The 23,867-nt window shown below is 37.1% G+C and overlaps 1 protein-coding gene across 10 annotated transcripts in view; it reads left to right on the forward strand.

Annotated features, from left to right (window-relative positions):
• LYRM9 (LYR motif containing 9) overlaps window positions 1-17,495 on the forward strand; it is a 44,860-nt gene extending 27,365 nt beyond the window's left edge. For 8 of the 10 annotated variants that reach the window (XM_049802523.1, XM_049802522.1, XM_049802518.1 and 5 more), the window contains 3 exons: window positions 12,889-13,029; window positions 13,745-13,837; window positions 15,039-16,101. In XM_049802523.1, the coding sequence (XP_049658480.1) occupies window positions 12,904-13,029; window positions 13,745-13,837; window positions 15,039-15,056 (237 nt within the window). In that variant the 5' untranslated portion in view covers window positions 12,889-12,903 and the 3' untranslated portion in view covers window positions 15,057-16,101. Of the gene's footprint in view, window positions 1-12,888; window positions 13,030-13,744; window positions 13,838-15,038; window positions 16,102-17,392 lie in introns of those variants that run through there. The other 2 variants (XM_049802526.1, XM_049802527.1) reach the window with 2 other exon arrangements.
• Window positions 17,496-23,867: the final 6,372 nt, after the last annotated feature.

Raw genomic sequence — 23,867 nt, forward strand, 5'->3', positions numbered from 1 at the left:
GCCTTTTCTGCACTAAGTGATAGCTGCTTGTTTGAATTATGTGCTTTTATCTTCTTGCCTTATTTAAAAAATAGGTAAAGTTGGATTGCAGGAGCAAAATGACCTTATTTTAAAGCATAAAGGTAAAATAAACTTTAGCCAGTTCCTGAATCAAGTTAGGAACTGTGACAAAACCTTATGTAAGACTTAGTACTCTTCTCATGCTTATGTGACCCATAGTTCATAGAATTAATGTTTTCATTAACCAAAGACAACATGTTTGCGCCCTTCAGAAGAACTTTTATGCTGCCAACTGGGTATCCATCACTTAACGAAATTTCTGGTAACTTGTATTGTGCCCAGTTGGAAGTTTTTCAAAAATTTGAAGATTCAAAAGGTATTAGAAGGTGATATAAGCCCAGCCAGAGAGTTGTTATACTAATTATCATAAAGTAGCAGGGAGAAGCATGATTGCTAAACTGGAACTAAGCACTGGAACATTTCAAAATACAATATTTACAAGAAAGGAAGAAATGAACAGGCAGTTTTGTTTTAAATTGATGGCACCAAGTTATAACTCAATTCATATTCGGGCATGATCTCAAAGCTAAATAACTTATAGGATTGGCCACTGAGAACAAAATTCATTTTGACAGCAGTTGAACTGAGCAGTTTACAGCTGGGAAGATAAAGTTCTTTTGAGATTGTGCCTTTCAGAATTTCCTGTAAGCCAGGATAAGTCAATGTCAGGAGAAGAGTAAGTAGAGAAGTTTGAACTGCACCTAAACCAGGGAGATTCCTATCCTCCCGTTGCTGCCTGAACTTGACATTTAGTGAGCATGCTCCAAGGAATATTATTCTAATTAGTCTGAGCATACTTATTAATTATCCAGAACAGGGTAATCTGGCCTCAGTGTGGGCAGCATGTTTCCTCACTGGTGTTGGGTTGCAAAAGTCTCAATGTTTTATTTGCTGTGTTTGATGTATTGCATGTCTCTCCTTCATGATACAAAACAAGAGTGTAAGGTAAAACATTTGCCCTGTGGCTTTGGTTAATTTATATAAGTGCTCTTCATCATGACAAGAATTTGATGTCTTTTTATGGCCAAACCTTAGAGCTTTTGTGCCTTTTTATAATCCTGTTGATTTATGTCTGTATTTGGTTTTCCTTTACCAGACAGATCTTTTAAGCTTTTACTCAGACCCTAAGAAAAACACATTATAGGTCTGATTTCCAGTTGCCTTAAAGTTGCTTTACACCATATCAGCAGTAAAGGGATCATAAAGTTAGTGCAAATACAAAATACAATCTACATTTGATCTGTAAGAAAACTCTGCTTCCTGGAGCCTGAAAATATGGATCTTGTATTGCTGAGCATGCTAGGCTACTAGGTGTGGTCAGATCTCTTTGTTCAGCACCTTCCTATATTTTCAAGGTTTGAGACCAGAAGGACAACTAGATTTTACAAATTGACTCTGTGTAGTGTGGTATTTAAACCTGATCCAGGCAAGTCTGCATTAAGTCAGATGACTTGTGTTGGGCTAGCACATCTGTGCCTTACAGGTCCTAGGCTGCATGCTGATTGCCAGGACTGTTCAACTGTGTGAAGCTCTTTCCTTTTTGTCCTTTACAATGGATTTTTCAGTAGCAGGTTGAGGGCTGGATGAATTGCTATGATAGCAGCAGCCCTTTTTTAAATGTGGATATACAAAATAAAATGGAGCTCTTCTACTTTCAGAGGTAAAGTTACTTTATTCCTTTTATTCATAGTTTCCTTGTTTATATGTTTAGGGATTGCTCTATCAATTTTTTTGTTTTTGCACAGCAGCTCACTGGGAGCTGATGTTCAGTTGCTTGGTCAGCGTGACTATCTAGTTCTTTTTTCAGAACAATTCCTTCTAGGTTATGGTTCCCTATTGTGTAGGTATAACCTGCACTCTGAGTTGTTTGTATAATGTTCAGGTGTATTAAAGTACAACTTTGGACACAGCTTATCCAGAAATTTACCACATTATCTCTGCCCTGTTGTCATTTTGTATAGCTCTAGTGATCTTTGTCACCATCATGCTTTAACAATTATAATTTTATATTTACAGGGAGATACCTGCTGATAGTGTTGAATAGCATTAGGCCTAATACTGATCTATAGAACTGCGTAAAGGATGTCCAACCAGTGGTGATTCCTTGTCAACAAACAGATCCTTGAGATCTGTCATTTAGCCAGTTCTTAACCCCCCTGTATGCTCTACTAATATTGTGTAAAGCTAACTTCACACTGCAGGGCTGTGCCCCCAAAATGTGCTGCTGTTGCACTGTCACTTGAGACTGCTTCTCTGCCTCATGCATCAAGCAAAGCATAAAGCAGAGAAGAACAGAAATAGAAGTGAACAGAACAAGACTGGCTGTCATCATTCATGCAATAGGACTTTACAGATCATATTTAGAAAGGACAAAATCCACAATAAAGACAGGCCACAGCTCGTCAGAAGTGATCACATCAAAACAGCAGTTCTTAATAAAAGCCCAGCATGTTGGAAAGATGTGTTTATTAGAAAGTGACTTCAGCATTGTACATGCTCACCCATAGATGAGAAGGGGTATATCTACAGGGCAGGCTATTGCCCAGGGCTGCAAAATATTCAGTAGCTCTGAGTGAATGTGACTTGGTAGGGACGGACATTTGCTGGTTTGCCTAGGGCAGAAGAATCCATAGTGCTGGCCTTGAACACAGGGCACTAGTCACTCTCCTGTGACCTACTAGGGAATAAAAAAAAATACATTACAGTGTAATAATGAGAGAAGGCAGTTTGCTATAACTGGTAAGATCTGCCACTCTGCTGCAATAAGTTGTAAGTGTATTTAAGAAGTTAGAGCCTAGGGTCATTAGCCTTTCCTATATTTACCAGCTGGGAACCTGTGAAACCTGGAAAGGAGGACTGATGTAGCTAAATACTAAGACAAAAGAGTGAGAATCCTTCTGAGCAGCAGCAGTCCACTTGGGTGTCTTCCTGGACTGATGTCAAAACATGAACCAAGATGTTTAGTGGTTAAAGAGGTTTCAAGAAGCTTCCAATTTCATTCTTATTTTGGCAGTTTGATTATTACTTTCCTCTGCAGAAAATTTTACCATATCATTTTGCACAAATACCACTTTTGGAATCTCTATTCATGCTAATAAAAGCAGGTCCAGTGAAGGCATAATGAGTCAGGTTACGGAACTTGGCCATGAATTTTTAATAGTAAGTTCACTAGTGATTATTCTTTTTCTTGCAGAGTCTGTTATTGCACACTTCAAGGAGGACAAATAATTTTGGTACTTCAGATAAGATAACTGTAAAAGATGTTCCAAGTTCAACACCAAATTCCCAAGATACCTAAAATCACACATAGATTTGAAAAAACACTCCATTTCTCTGCTGATTTATGAGTACTTATACTGCTGGGAATATTCCGAAGCATCTTCCTAATTAAAACTAAGCTAATGCTACAATTGCATTTGTATTTCTTCGATTAATTTCTTTTTACAGGGTTTGTTTGCTTAATCCTAACTTATCAAATTCACTCTGTACTTCTCAGCAATTTTTATGATTCAATTAAAACACAGCCTGCTAACGCCCAGGGAGATGGTATGGGTTTTGGGTTGCCGTTTTTTTGAGGAATTTATTCTTGAACATGCAGTGTGAGCAACTCATGTAACAGACAATCTGGAGCAACACCCTGGAGCCAGCTGCAAACACTGGTACCAGCTTTCGGATCCCACAGGTACCTTCAGTAACGCAGAGCAAACAGTAAGAAATAGTGTCAAATGGTTCTAGCTCTCCATTTCTGGTTTCTTTTCCCTCCAACGTCTATTTTGTGTGCTGGGCTTTGTGTGGGATGGCAATGGTCAACGGCAATGCATTTCCCAGCAGAGAACCCAATTGTGAAGATACGTTTCTCATGGAAGATGGTTCAGTGGTCAGAATGCTGAGGCAGTCTGTGGGAACCCAGCTCCGTTCTGCTGAATAATACTTAGTGGTTGGTATCCAACACCTTAGGATCTTTGTTGCCCTGTGGAAATGAGTATGTGTCTCACCTGACTACAGTGAGCTGGTAAGACAGCGTTTCAGGCTAGCTTTATATCAGTTAAGTGGCCAAATTAAGTTTGTGAAATGCAGGCCTGTCTTGGTTACCCTTTGCTGAAAATGGGCATAATGCTACTGTGCTACTTTACTAGGATTCTGTAAAATCAATACTTTAAAGATCATGAGGTTTGACTAGGATAGGGAATCATAAATTGCCAAGTTAGACTTCTAAAGATGTAATACTTTGAAGTAATAAGAAAATACATTTCCAGCCTGTGTATTGGGTGGAAGAGAGGGAAGGGGGAGCCTGTAAACCGCAACAGCTCAGGTAACTCTTGCAATCCTTTAATTAACAATTCCAGTCTCTGAAGCCCAGCTTTGGTGGCTGTTTAACTAGTCTGGAGGGATTCATGTTCTAACTGTTGAACCATAGGGATTTGCTTGAAAACCAGTCACAACAGCAGGAAAAAACCCGCATCTGAGAGCAGTGTCATATCAGTATCATCATGGGTTCAGCTTTACACTGGGTCAATTGACAAGCTTGCTAATGCAGAGTGCAAGATTAATTGGCTTTGGTCAGCCTTTGCTTCGCTATCTGAATATCATTATCAGGAATGTAAATGATTATGCAATGCAGAGAAATGCCACAATAGTCTCAGTGTCTCCTTTTATACTTGTCTTTTCTTAAACAGGGCTTTATCTAAATGCAAATGTGATTTCAGCCTTCTGATTAGGACATTATACAGTCATCCATTCCAGAAAAGCACAATTAGTGGATTATTTTATTTCTGACTCAACAGTTCTTGGTTTAGATGGTTTGTTTGTTGTGCTATGCATGGTATTTAAGTTATCAGGAGGAGATATACATTATTAGTCAGGATTATAGCCAGATTTTGTGAGGTCGAGAGTTTTTTTCTTGGCAGATAAAAATGGTAACATTTGTGGGATTTGAGGGGGGATGTTTTTAGAACAAAAGGCAATAGTGCAGATTCTTACTATGCTTCATTGTCCTTCTTGTGCCAAGTAAGGGGCAAACTACAGTAGTAACTATGTAAATTCTCCAATGTCATGGGGTGTACAAGTGCAGAGTTTAGCCTTACCTGCTTTTAGGATCTATTCACTGTTGAGTTGTACTCATGCAGTGCCTCAGTATCTTAGAACTTAATAGTGGATCAGATCATAAGATTATTTCTTATTGAACAGCCATTTTACCAAAATAACCATCAAGTTTTCTGTGTGCTGTGGTAGATTTCCAGTGAAGGTACATGCTCAGAAGAATACAGTTCTTTGGTGATAAACTTCCCTGAGAAGCTTACCCATGTCACAAAATTTGTAGCATTTTTGCAGTTATGAATCTGTCAGAACTCGGGATATTTTTTTTCTTTCCGTATGGGAGCCTCATAAAGCATATGTTTGGTAACTAGACCTGGTGAAAACTTCAATCTTCAAATCTATTAGAAAGTCCAGTATTTATGGGAAAGTGAAATATTTTTTTCCCCAAATTCATCAGTGTAAATGTATTTGTCGCACAATTCGGATTCAACAGCTCATCATTTTCCCATGAAAAATTACTGCAGTGAACCTCCTAATTATCTGTAGTGAAACGACATTTTGAATTCCATTGATCAGTTTAATCTTTCCATAGTCATATGTTTACATGACTTTGGTTTCTTGCTCTCTACTGTAGCTTATTTTCTTTATGCTGAAGCAAGCTGTCCTATACATTCCCAACACATGAGGGATCTTTGCTTTTGTGACAGGAAATCTATTGCACAACTTAGGTTTAATTAGAGCACAATGACATATGATGAGTTTATACATCAAAGCCTAGAAACAACTCAACAAATTGGCTTTAGTCCCAAAGTGTATTTTGGGATCTGTATTGAATTGGTATGTTTCACTGTATTTAGTGGGAATATGTGAAATACAGGGTCAGGTTCTTAGGGTCAGTAGAACTATACTAATTCTTACCAGCTAAGGATCTAGCCCAAAAAACCTGTGTGTAAAGTTAAATTTAGGTTCAGATCAACTTGAATCGAACTGCAGTTTTAGATTTCTGTACTGGATGATTAAAATACGTCCTGGGTCTATACTCAAGACTCTGAACTTGGTGCAAATTAGAACTGGGCATAGGATTCAACTTATTACTCACACAGAACTGATGGGAATGTGGTTTTTTTAATCTGCCACATAGTGGAGTGAGGCGTTAGCTTACATCTAGGTGCACAGATGGTCTTATTTTCTGCTCACTTGTAGCGCTACTTATGTGTTGGTAAGTCACAGTCAGTGATTACAATGCCCTATCACTTACATAAATGAAGCTCTTCATCTCATATCTTTAACATGTATGTGGGCTTATCATTTCAAGAAGTAGGACTTGTTAGTCTAGCGATTTTTTTTCCTTCCATAAATGCTTTTCACTAAATAAGGGAATTTTGCTGTTTAACGAATATATTATTTTATTTCAGGAAAGCTTAATTTGAGATATAGTATCCAGATCCCAACTTTGTCTACAGTCAGGGTTATGGAATGGGTTCATTTTTGTCTTATTGTTATTAATCTACATTTGTGCATGTACATGAAAGATTAAAAAAACCCCTCTCCTGTCTGGAGAATGCAAAAATGGCAAAAGCCATTTAAGCTGGGATTTTTGCAAAGTTCCCCTCTTATTTTCCAATATCCACTTCTCCTGTGGTTATTGCACTGCTTTAGTGTTTTGAGACACTGTACTCGCAGACTAGACTAAGAACAAAAGTGCCATGTATTCAAAGTGTGACATTTAGTTTAACTGTACAGTAATGATGAATGCCCAGCCTTTGCATTAGTCCAGTGAGGCAGGATGCCTCAAGCATTCACCTTCAAGGCACAGTTGTTTCCCTGTAGATCGTTTCCGTAACATGTGGAAGGCCTTCCTCCTTGGCTGACCATGTTAGCAAGTCATGGGCTGTGGGGCACAGCAAAGAAGTCAGATGGCTTCAGGTATTGTGTGAATTGCCCAGCTCAACATGTAGCCCTTTGGGTTCTAAACAAAAAACCAGCTGTATTAAAGCTTGAATTTCAGAGTTGGGGAATAGGTACAACTGCCACTGAAGGAAGGAGAAAAGGAAAACACTGGTTGGAATGAAAGATAGCCCATGTGAAGCAGGTCGAGTCAGTCAGGTTCTGTGCCTCCTTCCCTGTTGATGAGAGCAGTCTACAGTCACAGAGTGGTGTTCTTGTGTCTGTATCAGACCCTGGGAGACACTCAGGGTATGGTAATAGATTCAAATACATAAAAAGGCTAGAAACTCTAAATACTAATCCTTAAGCTTGGATACTTTTTTTAACAGACTCTAGAAGGCGCTTTAGTCTTTAGAAAAGTGACTTGATTAATCAGGCTTTAAATGACTGACAGATAAAGCACCTTGACAATCAGTGGGCCATTGACATGGCATATTTTTTTGATTTCTGGCACGCCTTGTAGCTGTTTTCCAGTTTTCATTTTCCTTCTTTTCATAATTGTATCTGTTGAGGCAGTTCTTGTTCAAATGTATTGGTAAAACAGAGAAATACAGATACACAGAGGACCTCCAAACTTTATGGAAGAGGTCTTGCTTCCCCCATGTAATTTAATATGGTATAAAATTCAAGGCTACCAAAGAAAGACAACGTGTATGTTACTGTACTTTTTAATTTCTTTTTATAAAAGAAAAGTAAATCTAGATATTGATCAAAAAATAAAATCCTCACATCCCAGTTCCTCTGAAAAAGACAAATATTGACATCTCTTTTATAAATTGAATATTGTTGTGACAGAATCCCTTGAACTACCAGTATGTCTCAGGAATATTACTCAGTCTACATATATCATTCTCAGTTTTGTCACCTGCAGGACTAAATGCCAGGAGAAAACCGAAGGAAGGGATTTAGCATGATGTTTCTATAGTAAATGTTTCTTACAACATATGGTGTAAATTGGCAACCCCAAAATATTTTAATTAAAAAGGTAATACCAGTTAAACGCGGAAAGTTCATTTTAAACAGTAGGGGAGAAAGAGCCAGGTATCAGGTGAAACTAAATATTCTAAGCAGGAGAGCAAAAGCAAAGGCATTTGCATAACAAAACAAGATGATTTGCAAAGTTTCATTTGTGTTCTCACTGACATGCAGTGTGGGTATACAGAGATATCACTGAACTCAGTGCTAGGAAGAAACTGTAGGAGGGTACCAGAATCTATTTTGAAAGTCCATTTGTATTAGAAGGGTTCCTAAGAAAACAGCTTTAGAAAAGAAGACAAGGAAGAAAGTTAGTGCTGAGAATATCAAGGGTGGAGTGAAAGGTGAATGCTGGAAATAAACCCTCAGCACTCTCTGCTGGAAGAGAAGCCCTAGGATTGACCCCATGTTATAGTTGGAAAAATAACATGTACATATACCTGCTTGAGGTACCTGTTGAGGCCTTCAACACTTGGAAAGTAAGTCAGATGGTGTGTTATACCATGAGGTGTCCAGTATACCAAAACAAAACTGAGAGCCACTCTGAAACAAACTCTTATTATATTTGATGTTATGTGATATTATATTATTGCCCCATCATTGGAAGTGTTCAAAGCTCTATCAGGTCAGATGGGGCTTTGAGCAACCTGATCTACTGAAAGATGTCCCTGCCCATGGCAAGGGGATTGGACTAGATGACCTTTAGAGGTCCCTTCCAACCCAAACCATTCTATGATTATATTTCTATTTTCAAAATAGGACACGTACTTGGAATCATCCTACCTAATTTAGGCTTGTAACTGCAGGATCTATAATTCTTGTTTTGCTACTCCTTCTCTGCTCAGTGGAGAGAAGGGGAGGGAGTAATTCAGTCTGTATATTATTTGAGTCATATTTTGGGGTTGCTTATCTTTCTACTGGTTGGAGGGGGAATGCAGGGATCTCTCTACTGACTATCAAGTATATAATCACCTCCTGCACTCAAATGCCAAAGTGAAATGAATCCAACCCAAAGAAGTGCATGGAGCTAATGCCCAGCATAAGTTTCATTGCAAATAGAAAATGATATTTTAAAGAAAAAAGATTGGAAGAAAACAAGAGATAAACATTTTGAAGCTTGGGGGTACACTGATCTGTATTTTAAGCTGAACTTTTTAGGTAAAGCCTTAGTTAGCACATCTTGTGTGCTTGGAAAGTGAGCTAGCAATTGGACTAGTCAGACTGAAGCCATTTTGAAAAGTCATTTCTTGGTCTATATTTCTGAATTTTTGCAACATCTTTTGGCCCTACATATGGGGTTTTTTTGGACAGTATCCAATTTCTGTAGTGTGTGAGGCCGAATGGCTTTTATTAAACAAATATGAAAAAACAGAAGTGGAATGAAGCAAGCACAATGAAAAGATTGCAGCAGCAGTATAGAGCCAACTTATTGCCCTTATGATGGAGGAATGGTTTTCTAATTGTTCGTGAAAGCTAATGGAAACGATATTTTGGCTGTGAGTAATTCTCAGTAGGGATCATTGTGAAGTCTTACCTCATCTCTTATACTTTACTGATAGAACATATCAAGTATTCAAAAGCAGATACACCCCATGAAGCTCAAAGTGCAGAGAAACCACTGGTCAGTTTTAGATACTAGAGAAAGATGGGACTCTTCAGGGGTGAGTGAGCTTTATTGGCACATCACTGACCTGTCAGAGGCTGGTGCAGATTTACCTTCATTACGGCATGTCAATTTTGGGAGGAGTGGATAACTGGCAGAGGGTAAAGGTTAGGATGACAGAATCCAGGAACAAACTAATTAAGATTTTCATGCCCACAAGACATCATGATATCACACTCAACCGTGTTGAGAGTAGGGGGTGTTTGAGAACTTACTCCAGTCAACATCATCTACTTCTGAGTTGTCTGTAACTAAAAATCAGAAATGCCACTTTCTGCATTTTATCCATGGAATCTTTCCTAAATGTTGTACCATTTGAATCCCCAAGATCTTTGTTCCAGACTTTAGTAATAACAACCAAATCAAAGTTACTATCTTAAATGTTAAATTTGATCCTTCTTTTGTCTTTGATGTGTATCAGTCCTTCTTGCACTGGATGGGGCACTACCAGCACAATACAAAACAGGATTTCCAATTGCCATATTTGATGTTGGCATAACCCCTCTATCCATCTTGGGAACAGGCTTTGTCTGCTTTTCTTTCCAAAATATACTGAATAGGTAGTCATTAACCTGTGATTAATCAAGGAAGTGACCAAGCCGAATCTTGTGCAGGTAGTTCACCAGCTGTGTTGTATTAGCTCCAATGGAAGGTTATCGCACCCATTATAGTGGTGTTTACAGAGCTTGGGGTCCAACCGCCTTTTTTTGGTTGGTTGGTTTTTGGGGTGTTTTTTTTTTTGAATGTTAGTAACAGAATCAAGGTAAACAGCACCATAGACAGATCCTTCAACTCACTGCAATCACAAAAAATGTGGGATATTGGTAATGAATGTCAAATTGCGATTTTTGTAACTTTTATGGGTGTTTTTCACTAGGGAGTTAGTCACTGTGATCAGCATTTGTTTTGGAGTACTGTTTGTTGTAAATCTATATACCCCAATACTTTGGGGAAAGGGCTTTGCTTGTTGAAAGTGTTGCTAAAGTGATTTCAAGTAAAGTCACAAATGAACTACACAGAACTCATTTCAGATGTAAGGAAAGATGTTAGTATAAGCAAGCAGGAAAGGGATCCTGACATATGTTCTTCAAAGGTTTATGCCTATTAAGCCTATGGTATATCTTAGAATTAGTTTTAATAATTTACATCATCAGCTCATGAGATAATAACCCTGTTAAGTACTTCCTTAAGACAGTCATCTTTTTCCCTCAGAGGCTAGAAAAGCTTCTCCTGAAGTGTCATCAGAGCCTTTCTTAGGGGCTTCCATAACACCCATCAGCCATGACTCACTATGTTTCTGCAAGTCCTTAAAAAAATAATGTTATAAAACTTGCTTGTTGATATGAGCTAAGCAGGTGGTGAGCTCTATTGTGTGCTCTATTAGTCTACACAAAAACAGGCTCATATTACTGTCACCTCCTCTCCATTCCCATCCCACCTGTTTGGCTCATCTGCTTTGTGCTGCCTCATCTTATGACTTGTTGTTAGTCTGCCCTGTAAATTCTTTGTGGCAGAAACTTTTCCATTAGATATGTATGTATAGATAGTACCTACCATGATAGAGCCTAAATCCTTGGCTGAAGAGTATAGGCACAATTCCAATGCAGATAATAATGCTAATATTGCAAGGCTCTTTCTCACACATTTTACATAGACAAGAAGCTCTGCCACAGCAACAGCTCCATCTCATTTTACAAGGTGTCACTTTTGACAAAAGGTAGATTAAAAAAATCAATATAGCATAGATTTCACCCAATCTTTCAGTAATGAACAGAAAAAAACCCCAATACCATGGGGTGCTCAGATATGACTTTGTACCGTGGGTTTCTGCCATGAGTCAAGCAGTGTTGTAGAGGCCCTTCCCTCAAGAATAAGACATACTCTGCATTTTTGTCATAGGATTGTTTAATTTTCTTCACATAGAAGAATCATACTTTTTGTGCCTAATGCATTAAAGGCTTTTAGTGACCTCTGCTACTGCAAATCAGCATAGCTCTTGTTACTGCTATAGAGGTATGCTAATTTATATCAACTTAGTTATAGACCAAGATGGAATTTTGTTTTACTGAAAATACAGATTATGATAGTACATATCCCATTACAACGGGCATTTTATAGGTACATAGTGAGGAGATTTTCCCCACTGCAAGAAGAGCTAGTGTATGCAAATATACAGCCCAGGCATGCAATAGCTGTGGTATTCTATTCTGAAATAAATTTGGCCAAAGTACTTAAATTACTTTAAAAAAGGGGAAAAAATATTCCAAATGATGAGTAAGTATCATAACGGGTGCTAATATAATGCCATACACCTACTTCGTTATTCAGTTACTTATTTATTATCTTTATTCTTAAGAGTAATGATGTAAAAGTACTTTTTTCCAAATGTTAATTTAGTTCTCTGCAGATGGTAACCATCTGGTAAATGACAAGTCATTTACAGTATTTGATTAGCACTTTATATAGCTTGGATAGACTTATTGTTACACTATGTAAGTATAGTTATGGAAGTGAAACTTGTTAGATTTGTTCTTTTCCTGTTGCTTTTACCAAAAAAAAAAGGAAAATTTCAAACCTATGAATATTTTTGCCTGTCTTCTCCTATATTTATATAAGTTATTTCAAGTTAAAGCCTGACATTCATAGGCCAGTTCACAAGATATTCTTGAGACAATGAGAGTACTAGGAAATATTGTTAAATTTCAGCACCACTTGTAGCAATTATGAGCGTCCTCATTCTACAATGTCACCATGTGGGTGGACTCTTATGGATGCTCAAGGAAAGCACTGGAAGCTTGAATGAATCTAAGAATCATGTCTTATCAAGTAGAAAACTCCCTCAGGGCTGCGATACTGCTTTGTATACTTATAGCAGCTTACACCGTGGGTGTATTTTTAAACTAGAAAAAATTTAATATTGCAATGCACCTTAATATTACCATCATAAAGTCATCTTCTTGCATGAACTGCACACTTCTGTATTTTAATACCTTGATTAATGACAACTAACCCCTATCTGTCCATAAGCTAAGCATGTTCTGATTAATTTCATATTGTGTTTTCTTCTAAAGTTTCCTCAACTTATGCTGCTAAATCTTAATTTGCTGGGCCTGTTTTCATTGTTGTAAAATTACTTTACACTTTTATTTCTGTGCTTTTAATAAAATTCATTTGGTATTTTGATTTGTGTGTCTTATTTTCAACAGCTAAAAAGCTTGATAATGGCTCCACTACCGAATGCTGAATTAGTTCAGAACTCTTTGCAGTTATATCGTTACCTGCTTCGATGCTGTAAGCAACTTCCTGAAGAGAATATTCGTCAGCATTACAGACATGCAGTCAGGCAGGTGAGAAACAGATTTCTTTTCTGTTGGTGGAATTCAGTGTTATGGGGTGGTTTTTGTTTTTGTTTTTCTCCTCCTACAGTTTGGACCAACTCTTTATAACTCCTGGCACTTAATTATTATTCTGCAAGCTTGAAACATTAGTGGATTTGAAGGATTATACTGGGAGTGTGAGAAGGAGCATTTCTTTTTGTTCGAATCTGAAATCTTCTATTTTCCTTGGCTTTCATCTCTAATTCTTATGTTAGTCAAGAGAGTGAACAATCATTCCTTACTCACCTAAACACATCTTTTATGGTGAAACTTACTGGTTCCTTGTCAGTCATTTTTTAATATATATATCCCACCCCCTCCCCAGTTGGATAAATCTCATCTAATTGTTCATATGGAAGTAATTTCATGCCTTTGATCATACCTGTTGTCCTGGGTCTTTCTGGTTTTAACGTACCAGATGATTTCATTTGTTGTTCTGAATTCAAGTTCTCTGGGGTTTTTTGTTGATGATGTATGAAAATACTGAAATACTTCTTGTGAAATTATATTTGACAAGATTTGTTATGGAAATAGCACAGCCAGGTGCTACAATGTATATTTTTATCTTTTCAGATCAACAGTTTGTTCGCATCAAATATTTTCTTTCAGACTTAAGCGGTCCTTATTTTGACAACTGCTGTGTTCAGTTGGCTAGTCAGCGTAATACTTTCATTGAATGTTGCAGAGTTTCAAAGTTCATGCCGATGAAGACAATCCTGAGCGAATCCAGCAGATTATTAAGAGAGCCATTGAAGATGCTGACTGGGTCATGAATAAAGTAAGTGCATCAGGTTACCTAAGTTTTGTGCTCTCTCAGTTCAGATCAAAGAAAATGACATCCAAAAGCAAGTTAGGAACAGCAAACTCTTCCATTGTCCTGGATGTTGAAGTGTCTGGGTGAAAGGAAATACCTAGCCACTAGGGATTTATGATTGTGATAGTTCTTGTTTAAAAATTCTTCTTTGTCAATATAAACTTAAGTGTATTTTTTAGAACCAATGATGCTTTAAGTTGGTCTCTCTATAAATCTTTGTTTCTGTGAAGAATTCTAGTAAATTTCAGCAGTGGTGGCTAGTATAACTCTATTATAGAAAAAAAAACCCAAAACCTACAATATTTTGCAAGCCACAGTTTGTTGATATGCATCAGCTGCTTTCCTAACAGGATTCTATCCTTTCTTAGTTTAAACTCCCAGATTATTTATTTTTTTTCCTCAGTTCTTGCCTGTGGCTGCGCAGAGCAGGGTTAGACAACATAGTGGCAAAATTGTGGCAATTGGTTTACTTGTGCCATAGTTATCACCCAGTGGATATGCCTCTTTACTATCACAGCACTGGAAAATACCACTCAAGCTGGTTTCTTAGGTAAAAGAATTAGGATTGTTTACCATTAGACAGCTGAGAGTCACCTGTACTTCCTTGGATTTAAATCTAGTTGAGGAGCATGATATGTTAACATGGATTTCTCAGAGTATAACAAAACAAGCCAAAAGTTCAGCTTGCTCTAAATATCTGTGATTTAATTTACTAAATGACTGTTAAGTCCTCTCTGCCAGTCCATGAAATCCAAATGAGAATTGTTACAGGAGCAAGCACAGATTAGTCATAGATTATAAAATTATGGCAGTAGCCAAATCCCAGCAGTTACAGCCTAGTAAATAACTGTCCATGCCTGAATTTGATTTTATTCTTCCTGCAATTATGAAAAGCCTCATTCTGATTCTGCTACAGAGGTTGTAGCTTGCTTCATTGGAAAACTGGTAATTGAACTGTGTGAGAGGAGGATCAGATTCACGGTGCCTGCCAAGAAGCATTATTTCATATTGTAGAGGAAAACCCTATCAAATTTCAATCTAACTTTAAGGAAACTGAGATAATTTTATGTAGATCATGAAGAGGGTTGTAAATCCTTGTCAGTGTGAACTGTTACTTTAGTTATGTGCTTTCCCACAAATAATTGTTTCTTTCCTTCTTTTTTAGTATAAAACACAGAAGTAGAAGAGGAACAATGAAGACAAGAATGTAATTGGTAAACATCCTTAGAGGACTTGCAGTCAAGCCCAGTAATATATTATAGTTATTGTCTGGAGTTTTCTCTTAGATAATACAAATACAATAATTTATATCTCATTGGGATGTCATGAAGCTAAATTAATATTTCTGAAGCTACTTGAGTTTGTAGATTGAAAGTCACAGTCTAGGTTCAAAGTGTTAGCTTGCGTAATCATAAACTTTAGCTTGAAGCCCAAACTTGTCTAAGCTTTGAGTAACACAGAGTGCTTCTCAGGAAAACTTACTGAAAATAAAAATGTACAAAGTCATTACCAAATAATAAAAAGTGCCCTGTCTGTCATTCATGTCTGAATTACAGCATCTCATCTGAAAGAACTTAACTAGTATCTGAGCATGAGGTTCTATACTGGGAGCCTGCAAACCTGAGAAATGCTCATTGAAGATCAGAGCAAATTTCTCTTTACTTGATTGCGGGCTAGATTATACTGTTAGGCTCAGATCCACGTAGTATAGCTGTGTTTGATACACTTATCGTGTAGGTTATTTGGTGACAAGGTTCTTCTGCATAAGTAACAGTGGATTTAAGTTTGTGTTTGTGCAACATTCTGAATTATGATAGTCTGTTATGTCAGATCATCCTCTGTCAGGACCATAGATATGTTTTCAGAGTGATGCAGAGGTATGACCAGAGCACAGGCCTGGTTTTAATCTAGTGGCAGATGCAAAAGCATAGGATACTGAGTAGAGAACATACCCACAAGAACTTTAAGCCCATCTGAATCTTGAACTGCAGTGTTTTCCGCTTGCCTGTCTGTGCTATGGGCATATCTTCATTCTACTCTGTAGGTTTGCACTTGAACTAATGTTTGCCTTTTCTTGTTTAAAGATAGGTGCCTGTCACCCTAATCTCTAAACTGTCATGAAAACGGACACCATTCAGATGGGTTTTGTGCACTGCATGGTATAATCACTGAAATGTGCAATTTGTACAGTTACAAAGGTCTTCACCACTTTTTGCAACATATAATAAATGTCCTTTAAAAATGGGAGTCCATGTCCTTTTTAAAAAGACCGTCTTTTCAGTGTCTTAACATTTTCGTTAGGGAAAACTCAAGAGAAATACTAGCTATCGTAAGTAAAATTAATGTAGAGGTAAAAGTTTCCTTTTGAAATGTGACCTTTGCTCTTAGCTGTACTTGGAACTTTTTGCCTCCAGGTGGCAGTGCATGCTGCGATGCATATCCAAAGTCCCAAGTATTTCGGGGTTGGGTTTGTTTTTACTGTTTCCAAATTGTTGAGCTTTCTCACCTGCCAAAATAGAACCGAAGTGCTAAGGCAGGTCTCTCTTAGGCTCCAGATTTCTTTTTTTCATTCAACCATGAAAGAAACAAGAAGAAAATCCTAGCTCAAAGTAGTCAAGAAGTAGTCTTTTGGCTAGAAAAGAAATGGGGGCTGTAAGTGAATGTTTATACCATAAAGTATTGTATAAAAAAAAATTATTTTCTCTGCTAACCCTAAACCATCTTCTTTAAGAATTCTTGCCCTCTGTTATTCTTTCCTCTGCCACCACCACTATTGTTCTTTTCTCTCCTCCTGCATCTTTCACATGACCTTATACACCCTCAACTTTTGTTCTTGTTCTACATATTCCTTAATTCTGTTCTCTTTCATCTTCTCTCTCTACCCTACTTCTTTCTCTTCCTCAAATCCTTTTGACATACACATCAGAAGATACTCGGGTATTATGCTGGGGCCATCCTTCTGCTTAATTTCAGATAATAAAGCATGAAAGTAATAGTTTCTCTACAAAGTAAATGTAAGCTTTTCTTCATGTGAGGAAAACCCCTTGTCTTTCTACTTAAATACATTTTTTTGGAAGTGCAACCATTCTGGTTTAAACTTTCCAAATAATTTGATGCAAGGTGGAGCATAGAAAACTGAACCAGTATGAAACTGAACACTAATAAAAAGACTTAAGTAGGTTTGATAGAAGATACCTGAATGTGCTGCTCTTATTCAAGAACAGCAAACAGATGACCCATGCTGTTCTCTAATTCTATTACATAAATTTGGTCTGTAGTATGGAGAGGCACAGAGCTTTGTATTAGTGCAATAGTGAAAATGAGAAGACTCAGTAGGATTAACAGCGTATGGCAACATACTAGTTTCCTGCACTTCAAGTGTAGTGTGCTCAACAACCCTCTATTGCTTTAATTGTCTGGCTTTTTGTAGTGTGAGACATAATACTTTGTTCAATTACTGAATAGGAGTTGCATGTGTCTAAATAATTCTTACATGCCTGTTATTTAATTTATGGATAGTTCAAGAAGGAAAGCACCAAGGAGCTGGAAGGTGCAACCGCGGCATGTCTGCAGCTCCAAATGTCTGAGGTGCCAGCTGAGATATGGGAACACCAGACCAAAGGTATGATAGATGTAGCTGATATGGTAGGGCCAGGATCTGTGAATTTTAGTCTTTGGATACTGGTAGAGCATGCAGTTTTTAGCAGGGTACAGAGGGGGAACATGGTTGCTGAGGCAAGAGACACCATGACTAAATATTTTGACAATAGTGGTTCAGTTGTAGGGCATGATGAGATGTCAGAGTCTTTTTTTTTTCTTCATACAAAATAATCTTGTTCTCAAAATAACAAACCTTTTCATAGAATGGAAATATAATGTGAAGATAACTTTATTTTCTCTGTTATGGAGCAAATTTTCTTGGTGGTGGGGAGACACGATGCACACAACTATTTACTTCCTTGTAATAGCAAAAGTAACCCCAATGTTTAAGACAGACATGTTTCTCTAATGACTGGGCTGAAGAGTCATTCAGCTGCATAGCTGAGGCTTTTATATTTTCAAGACATCATACAAATTCTGTTCTTCAGCAGCATAATTTGAGACCAAAGATATTTTTTTAGCCTAGATGTAGATGAGAACATGAGCTCTGAAAAGGAATTTAGGCAGACCTTCAATACTTTAAACCAAAATTATTGTCCAGAAAACTTCTACTCAGAAGTCATTTAATCATGGAGTTTCCCTAATTTACCAGTCACTTACCTGAGAGTTATACAGTAAATTGAGTTCTCTTCATTAATATACGGGGTCACCTTTGTTTGAGCAGCTCTGCCTCTCTGCCACCCAGCCTTGCTTGAGACTGAAGAACTGTTCCCTGTTCCACCAATGTCTTCATTTGGTGTTAAGGCCACTATGCTAATGATTAGTTGCCAGTGGCTCTAACAGGGCCCACTGTGGGAAAGCCTTACACAGTCACAGGCATAACTTTATTCCCACTGCTCACAGGGGAGCACTTCGTTGGTCAGTCTTCTCCATGGTTCTCTGATGGCAGTTGCAAAGAAAACAACACCAAATAGTTTGGTGCATGTGTGTTTCCATATTCAGTCATCCAGAATCTCTGAAAATAAAGATGTTGGGTGCAAATTAAGTAATAGGGGATAAAAGAGTGTGTTGTACACTGTAATTACTATTGCAAAGTTTAAAAGAAAAAAGCTCACAGAGTTTATTAAACTGTTGGTGCAACAAAGGATAAAGTCAGTAAAAAAGGACAAGCCTATTCTATTCATAGGGTTTAGTTTCTTTTTACTGAAATGAGGAACCGACTTCTGTACTTGTATATCATGCTAGTTCTGGTAATTGTTGGCCCCACTGATAAGTACTCACTATAGTAAGCATTTGATTACTAGCATCACTTTGTGTGGATTATCACCTGACCATTCATTAGCCTGAGGATTTTCATTGTTTACACAACTGTAATAACTACCTTCTGGTAATAAGTTTTGCAGCTGGTCACTGTAAGACCTGAGTCCATAACTTTGAAGTATTCCTCTACAATTAGAAGAGTTGAGTGGAATTAATTGTTCAAAGGTTGTGTACAGACAACTCAGTTAAGCTAGAGAGAGGGTTTCACAGGCAGCTTGTTATGCAAGGCAAACATTAGAATAAGGAAAAGGCAGTTGGCAGACTTCTGTTTAATAGTTTGGGATCATGCTTTTAATTCTTGAAGTATGGAGAAACAGATTATTTAGATCACATTTTAGCTAAGGAAAGTTGAGAAAAAAGTTCTTAGTTATTAACTCCAGGTTATATATGTCTAAGGACAGAACTAAATTTGGTGCTATACTTTCATTTGTATATATATATTTACAAAATGTTAGGAACCTAAAGCTGAAATTGTGTGGAAATAATCTGTACATTACAAATATGGAAGTAACATAATTGGAACAATGGCAGTGGGTTAGTCAGTGTGTTTTGTTTTGTGTATGGGTTCTTGCTCTTAAGCCCACAGACAAATGTCAGAGTCTACTTTTGTTATTACCAGCCTTGAAGCCTCAATGTAGAAGCTTTCTGTGTAGTGAAAATCTTCCCCATCCCACCCACCCCCCCTTTTTTTTTTTAATTTGTTCATATAAGATTTTGGTATGGAAAAGATTGTAAATTTGTGGTTTATCTAAAATACAGGGTAGTATTCTGTACTTCACATGGTTAAAGAGATGTATATATTTCTGATCACATTCTTATGTCAGAAGTGTTACTGATTTCAATTCACTCTTGTCACTGGAAGTCATTTGAGCCCTGTGGGTACTGAATAGAATACTTCCATCCCCAGCCAGGCTTTGCTTAGCACCTTTTGTCAATAATTGAATATTCTTTAAACCATTCTTTAGCTTTAGCACTTTGTAAACTCTTTTTCATTTGGTTCGTTATATCACAGGCATTGCCTTTTGATTAGAGACACATGAGCTTAAGAATTTGGTGCTAAACAAAAACATCTCTTCTGTGGTGTTTGGCTCATTTTCAAATGTTATAAGGAAGTGACTTTACTGCGATACTATAAAGAACAAGTAAGCAACTATTTCTGAGAGAAACAAATAATATTCAGTGTGATCTTTTTTTAAGGGACACAGTTTCTTATTTGAGAATAGCTTTTAACTTGGCATTACAAATTGTGTCTTCATATAAAGCTCTGATAAGATGCAAACCAAACAGGCAGCACAGTGGCTGTGAGTCTTAGACATTCAATATCATAATATTCATTCATTATGAGAGTCCTTGACCTTAAACTGTAAGAACGAGTCTTTAGAGCTTTATGATCCACAGTGTAGTGTCCATCAGTGTCATCCAAAATAGCATATGTTTATTTGAAATGTGCGAGTAGTCTCTCTGTCGAACTGTGTTGTAAAGCAAGTCAATAACACATAAAAATGGCTTGACACTACTGTGCTACCCATTTGGTCAGTTGCTTTACTGCAGTCTTTCTTACTGTTCAGAGGTGATGTATTTCCTCTTGAGTATGAGCCAGCTGGTGCATCTTTCAACTTTTCTATTATTTGATTAATTTATCTTATGCTTCTGTCAAGCCAGGTTTTATGAAATAGTGTTAACTGAAGTATACACTAGTCATCAAGTAGTCCTTTCAGCTTGTGATTAATCAGGGCAGACACATTAACTTTTAAAAAAAAGCTGTTCTTTGAAGACTATTTTCTGTTTTCCTCATAATTGTGTTTGATATTTGAAATAGTTTTTAAAAGTTTAGAAGCAGATGGAGGCATCTGTCACTTGCAGCTAGGAGCTTAAAAACGTTTGTATTTATCATTGATCGGAGAGGTTCCTGACATTGCACACTTAAGGGAGTAATCCTGCACACTTAAGTAAACTAGTAGATTATGAAAAGGATATTGTCCTTACCTATGAATTGAGAGGCTGAAGAAGTTAATTTGCTTCTTCTGTAACTATCAACCTGGGTGCCTTTTCCCCCAGAAGAATCTGCCTTTGTATTCTGCATTAATCCATTTTGAAATGGATTAACTTAATATTTTTTTAAAATCAGTAATTTCTGAGACAACTTTGTTTGGGTGCTTTACTACCTCATATAAAATATTTTCTTTCAGATGCTGCCCCACAATATTAGATTGAACAGCCTCATTACTTGTGTGCTTCCTTTTGCTGGAGTTCAGCTTCATGCGTTTAAAAACTAGTGCACTTTGTCCTTTTATTATTACAAATTATTTTTTGCACAGTCTTTAGTATCCTTCTTGAAAGAACTTTTAAAATGCTGGTGTTTTGATTAATATTTTCTGCCAATCTACAGAACTGATTTTAAAAGATATAAAATTGACAATAAATTCTTGTAACTGATTAGGTTGACTCATGTTCTTGTGAGGTAACATCACACAGGATCTGGGATTTTCTTAGTTTTACTTTTAATTTTCTCAGTAGTCATTTCATCCACAAAGTCAGCTGTATCTCAGATGGTATGAAACAAGGAACAAGGAAAACTATGTTTCAAAACAAACGTCAGACAGAAGTTAGTAGTCTGGAAAATATTATATCATGATGGCGGACACAGGCAAAGCTGTATTTGCTGGCGGCACCTCCCTCATACTCACCAATCTGAGGTCTGATTTTTTTTTTGCATGCCTAAAAATAAGAGTATTTAGTTTTCCACAATTGTGCAACTGCAAGGACTGCTTTCTCTTTTATTTACTGTTTTTCCTCATCTTTTGGGAGGTCACAAAATGGTGTGTTTAACCACAGTTTACAGTACAGAATGCAGACACCTCTTGAGTCTTGGAGACTTCTCTCCCTGAAGAGCTCTGTAGAGTTTGTCCTCTCTTACCTGGAAGTATCTCACAGAGGAGCTTGCAGCTTTATGGTGAAGATTTTCAAAAGTAATTCTCAGATTCATTTTAATTGCTTAATTTGGGAGAACTTAAAAATTATACTTGGTGATAGTCTTACCTGTTTCACTGTGTTGCCGTATAACCTCAGGAAAATAAGATCACTTCTTTGGACTGCTATTTCATACTCTGTCTTGTCTGTTTGGTTTACGTGGAAGGGTTTCTGGTTCACTATCTTGCTAGTGATGCATACTTGTAACTGCAATTAACAATTGGCTTGTCGTGGGCAAGACAAGAGTAAACAACAACCTATAGTGGATCTCAATACTGGGTTTTTTTTAAGAACCAATGAGAGTTCTTAACCTACCTGATTCTCTCACATACTCATTCATTCCCACTCCCAGTGTTGTGTTCATCATCTTCCTTTAGCCTGATGATTTCAGTGTACAGAGCACCTCTCTGGTTGGGACTCTGTTGGCAAGTAGCAGTAAAATGGTTATTCCCCTACTAGCATGACTCTGAATTAGGAAGGTACTAAAATGGTAATTATTATTTTACAATTATTTCAGAAACATGGTTTAAAAATATAGATAATCTCCAAATTCTGCTCCCAACTGACGTAATACAGCCTCTAGCATCTCACAGTTACACTATACCAAGTCTGGTAGTTTCTAATTGATTAAATGCAGTGAAAAGTCATCCAGTGTGTATTCTCAAACTTAAGAGATGGAGAGCCAATCCCTGTGCTCTATAACTTGTTCATTATCCTCAAAGTTAATTCATAAGTGAAGGTTCAGGTTTTATAGCTGATGTAATAATACAAAGAATGTACACAATATGAGTGGTATTTAGCATAAAAATTAACTTGAATGAAGTCCATGAGTGGTTGAGAGAGGAACAGAACCATAAACTCTTTCATCTAACAAAGACGCTTTGAAAGGAACAGGTTTGGTACCATACTGAACCTGTAATCAGCTGACTTTATTGTACTATATGTGTGGGGGATTTTTTTATTTACTATTTAGAAAGTGTTTTCAATTTTATAAGTATTTGAAAGAAATCACAGATCCTAATTATATAACTTTGCTCTGTAGAACTCTGTAACACTGCAAGAACCTCTGGAATTCATAGGGACTGTCTGTTAAAAGAAAAGTTGGGAGACACAAATCTTGCCTTTATGCTCTATTAAATTCTGTCTTTGTCTATAAGAACAAAGGCATTCTAGATAATTGCTTATCAGGATGTTTACTTTTCATGCTGTTTATGGGTTCTGAATGCACCATTTTTCACTACCTTGAATACTTAGAGAAACGTACCATGCTTAATCACGTTGTACCAGAATTAAAGTGAAACAGTTTTGTTTATCCAGCTTTACAAAGCGTACTCTCTGCAGTAGTCCAGATGGGCTAAGTTCAAGAGGTGGATCTGATGTTGAGGATGTATTGGCCTTCAGCAAGTCAGCTTGGAGACGAAGCAAAGGCATTACTCCTAGTTATAACTGCTAAATAAGGGGAAGGCATAAAGAGGATTCTGAAGTTTCTTTGACCACTAATTTGTTTGTTTCATTTCCCATGTTTATATGCTCTTTTGGAAAAGTAAATATTAAAAGTTATGCTGCTGTCTTCTGTGCTGAAGAACTGCATTCTCTTTTTCTCGTTTTCAACTTTATCAGTATTAAAACCTGCAGTCTATTTAAAAATTAGTTGATGGATTGCTGATCATTAGTTTATACTGTGTTCATTTTTGTGTATCAACACTGACCTGGAACACCTCTTTGAAAATGATCACTCATTTTCCATGGTGCATTCACTTCTGCTAATTAATCAAAGATAGTGTGGTGTTCTAACTGGGTAGGAACTGATTTGAGATGAGGAACTTATTACAAAAACCTACCAAAATCATGCATGAGCTATCATTTCTTAGTTCCTTATCCAGAGATATCAGGCATTGTGTAGGCAGAAAGAAACCTTGAGAGTCTCATTATGTACTTGAGAAGTCATCTTTCCTGATATGGTCATTCTACCAAATCAGGACATTGTTAACTGTGAGGATTTATCTCTTATCACTGGGAAGTAATTTCAGGATGCCAATCATCTGTCTTTCATGCAGATTTGCTCTCCCATTGAAAAGAAATGGGATTTCAAAAGCAAAAACAT

This window comes from Accipiter gentilis, chromosome 6 (genome assembly GCF_929443795.1).
Source record: "Accipiter gentilis chromosome 6, bAccGen1.1, whole genome shotgun sequence".
NCBI classification, from domain to species: domain Eukaryota; kingdom Metazoa; phylum Chordata; class Aves; order Accipitriformes; family Accipitridae; genus Astur; species Astur gentilis.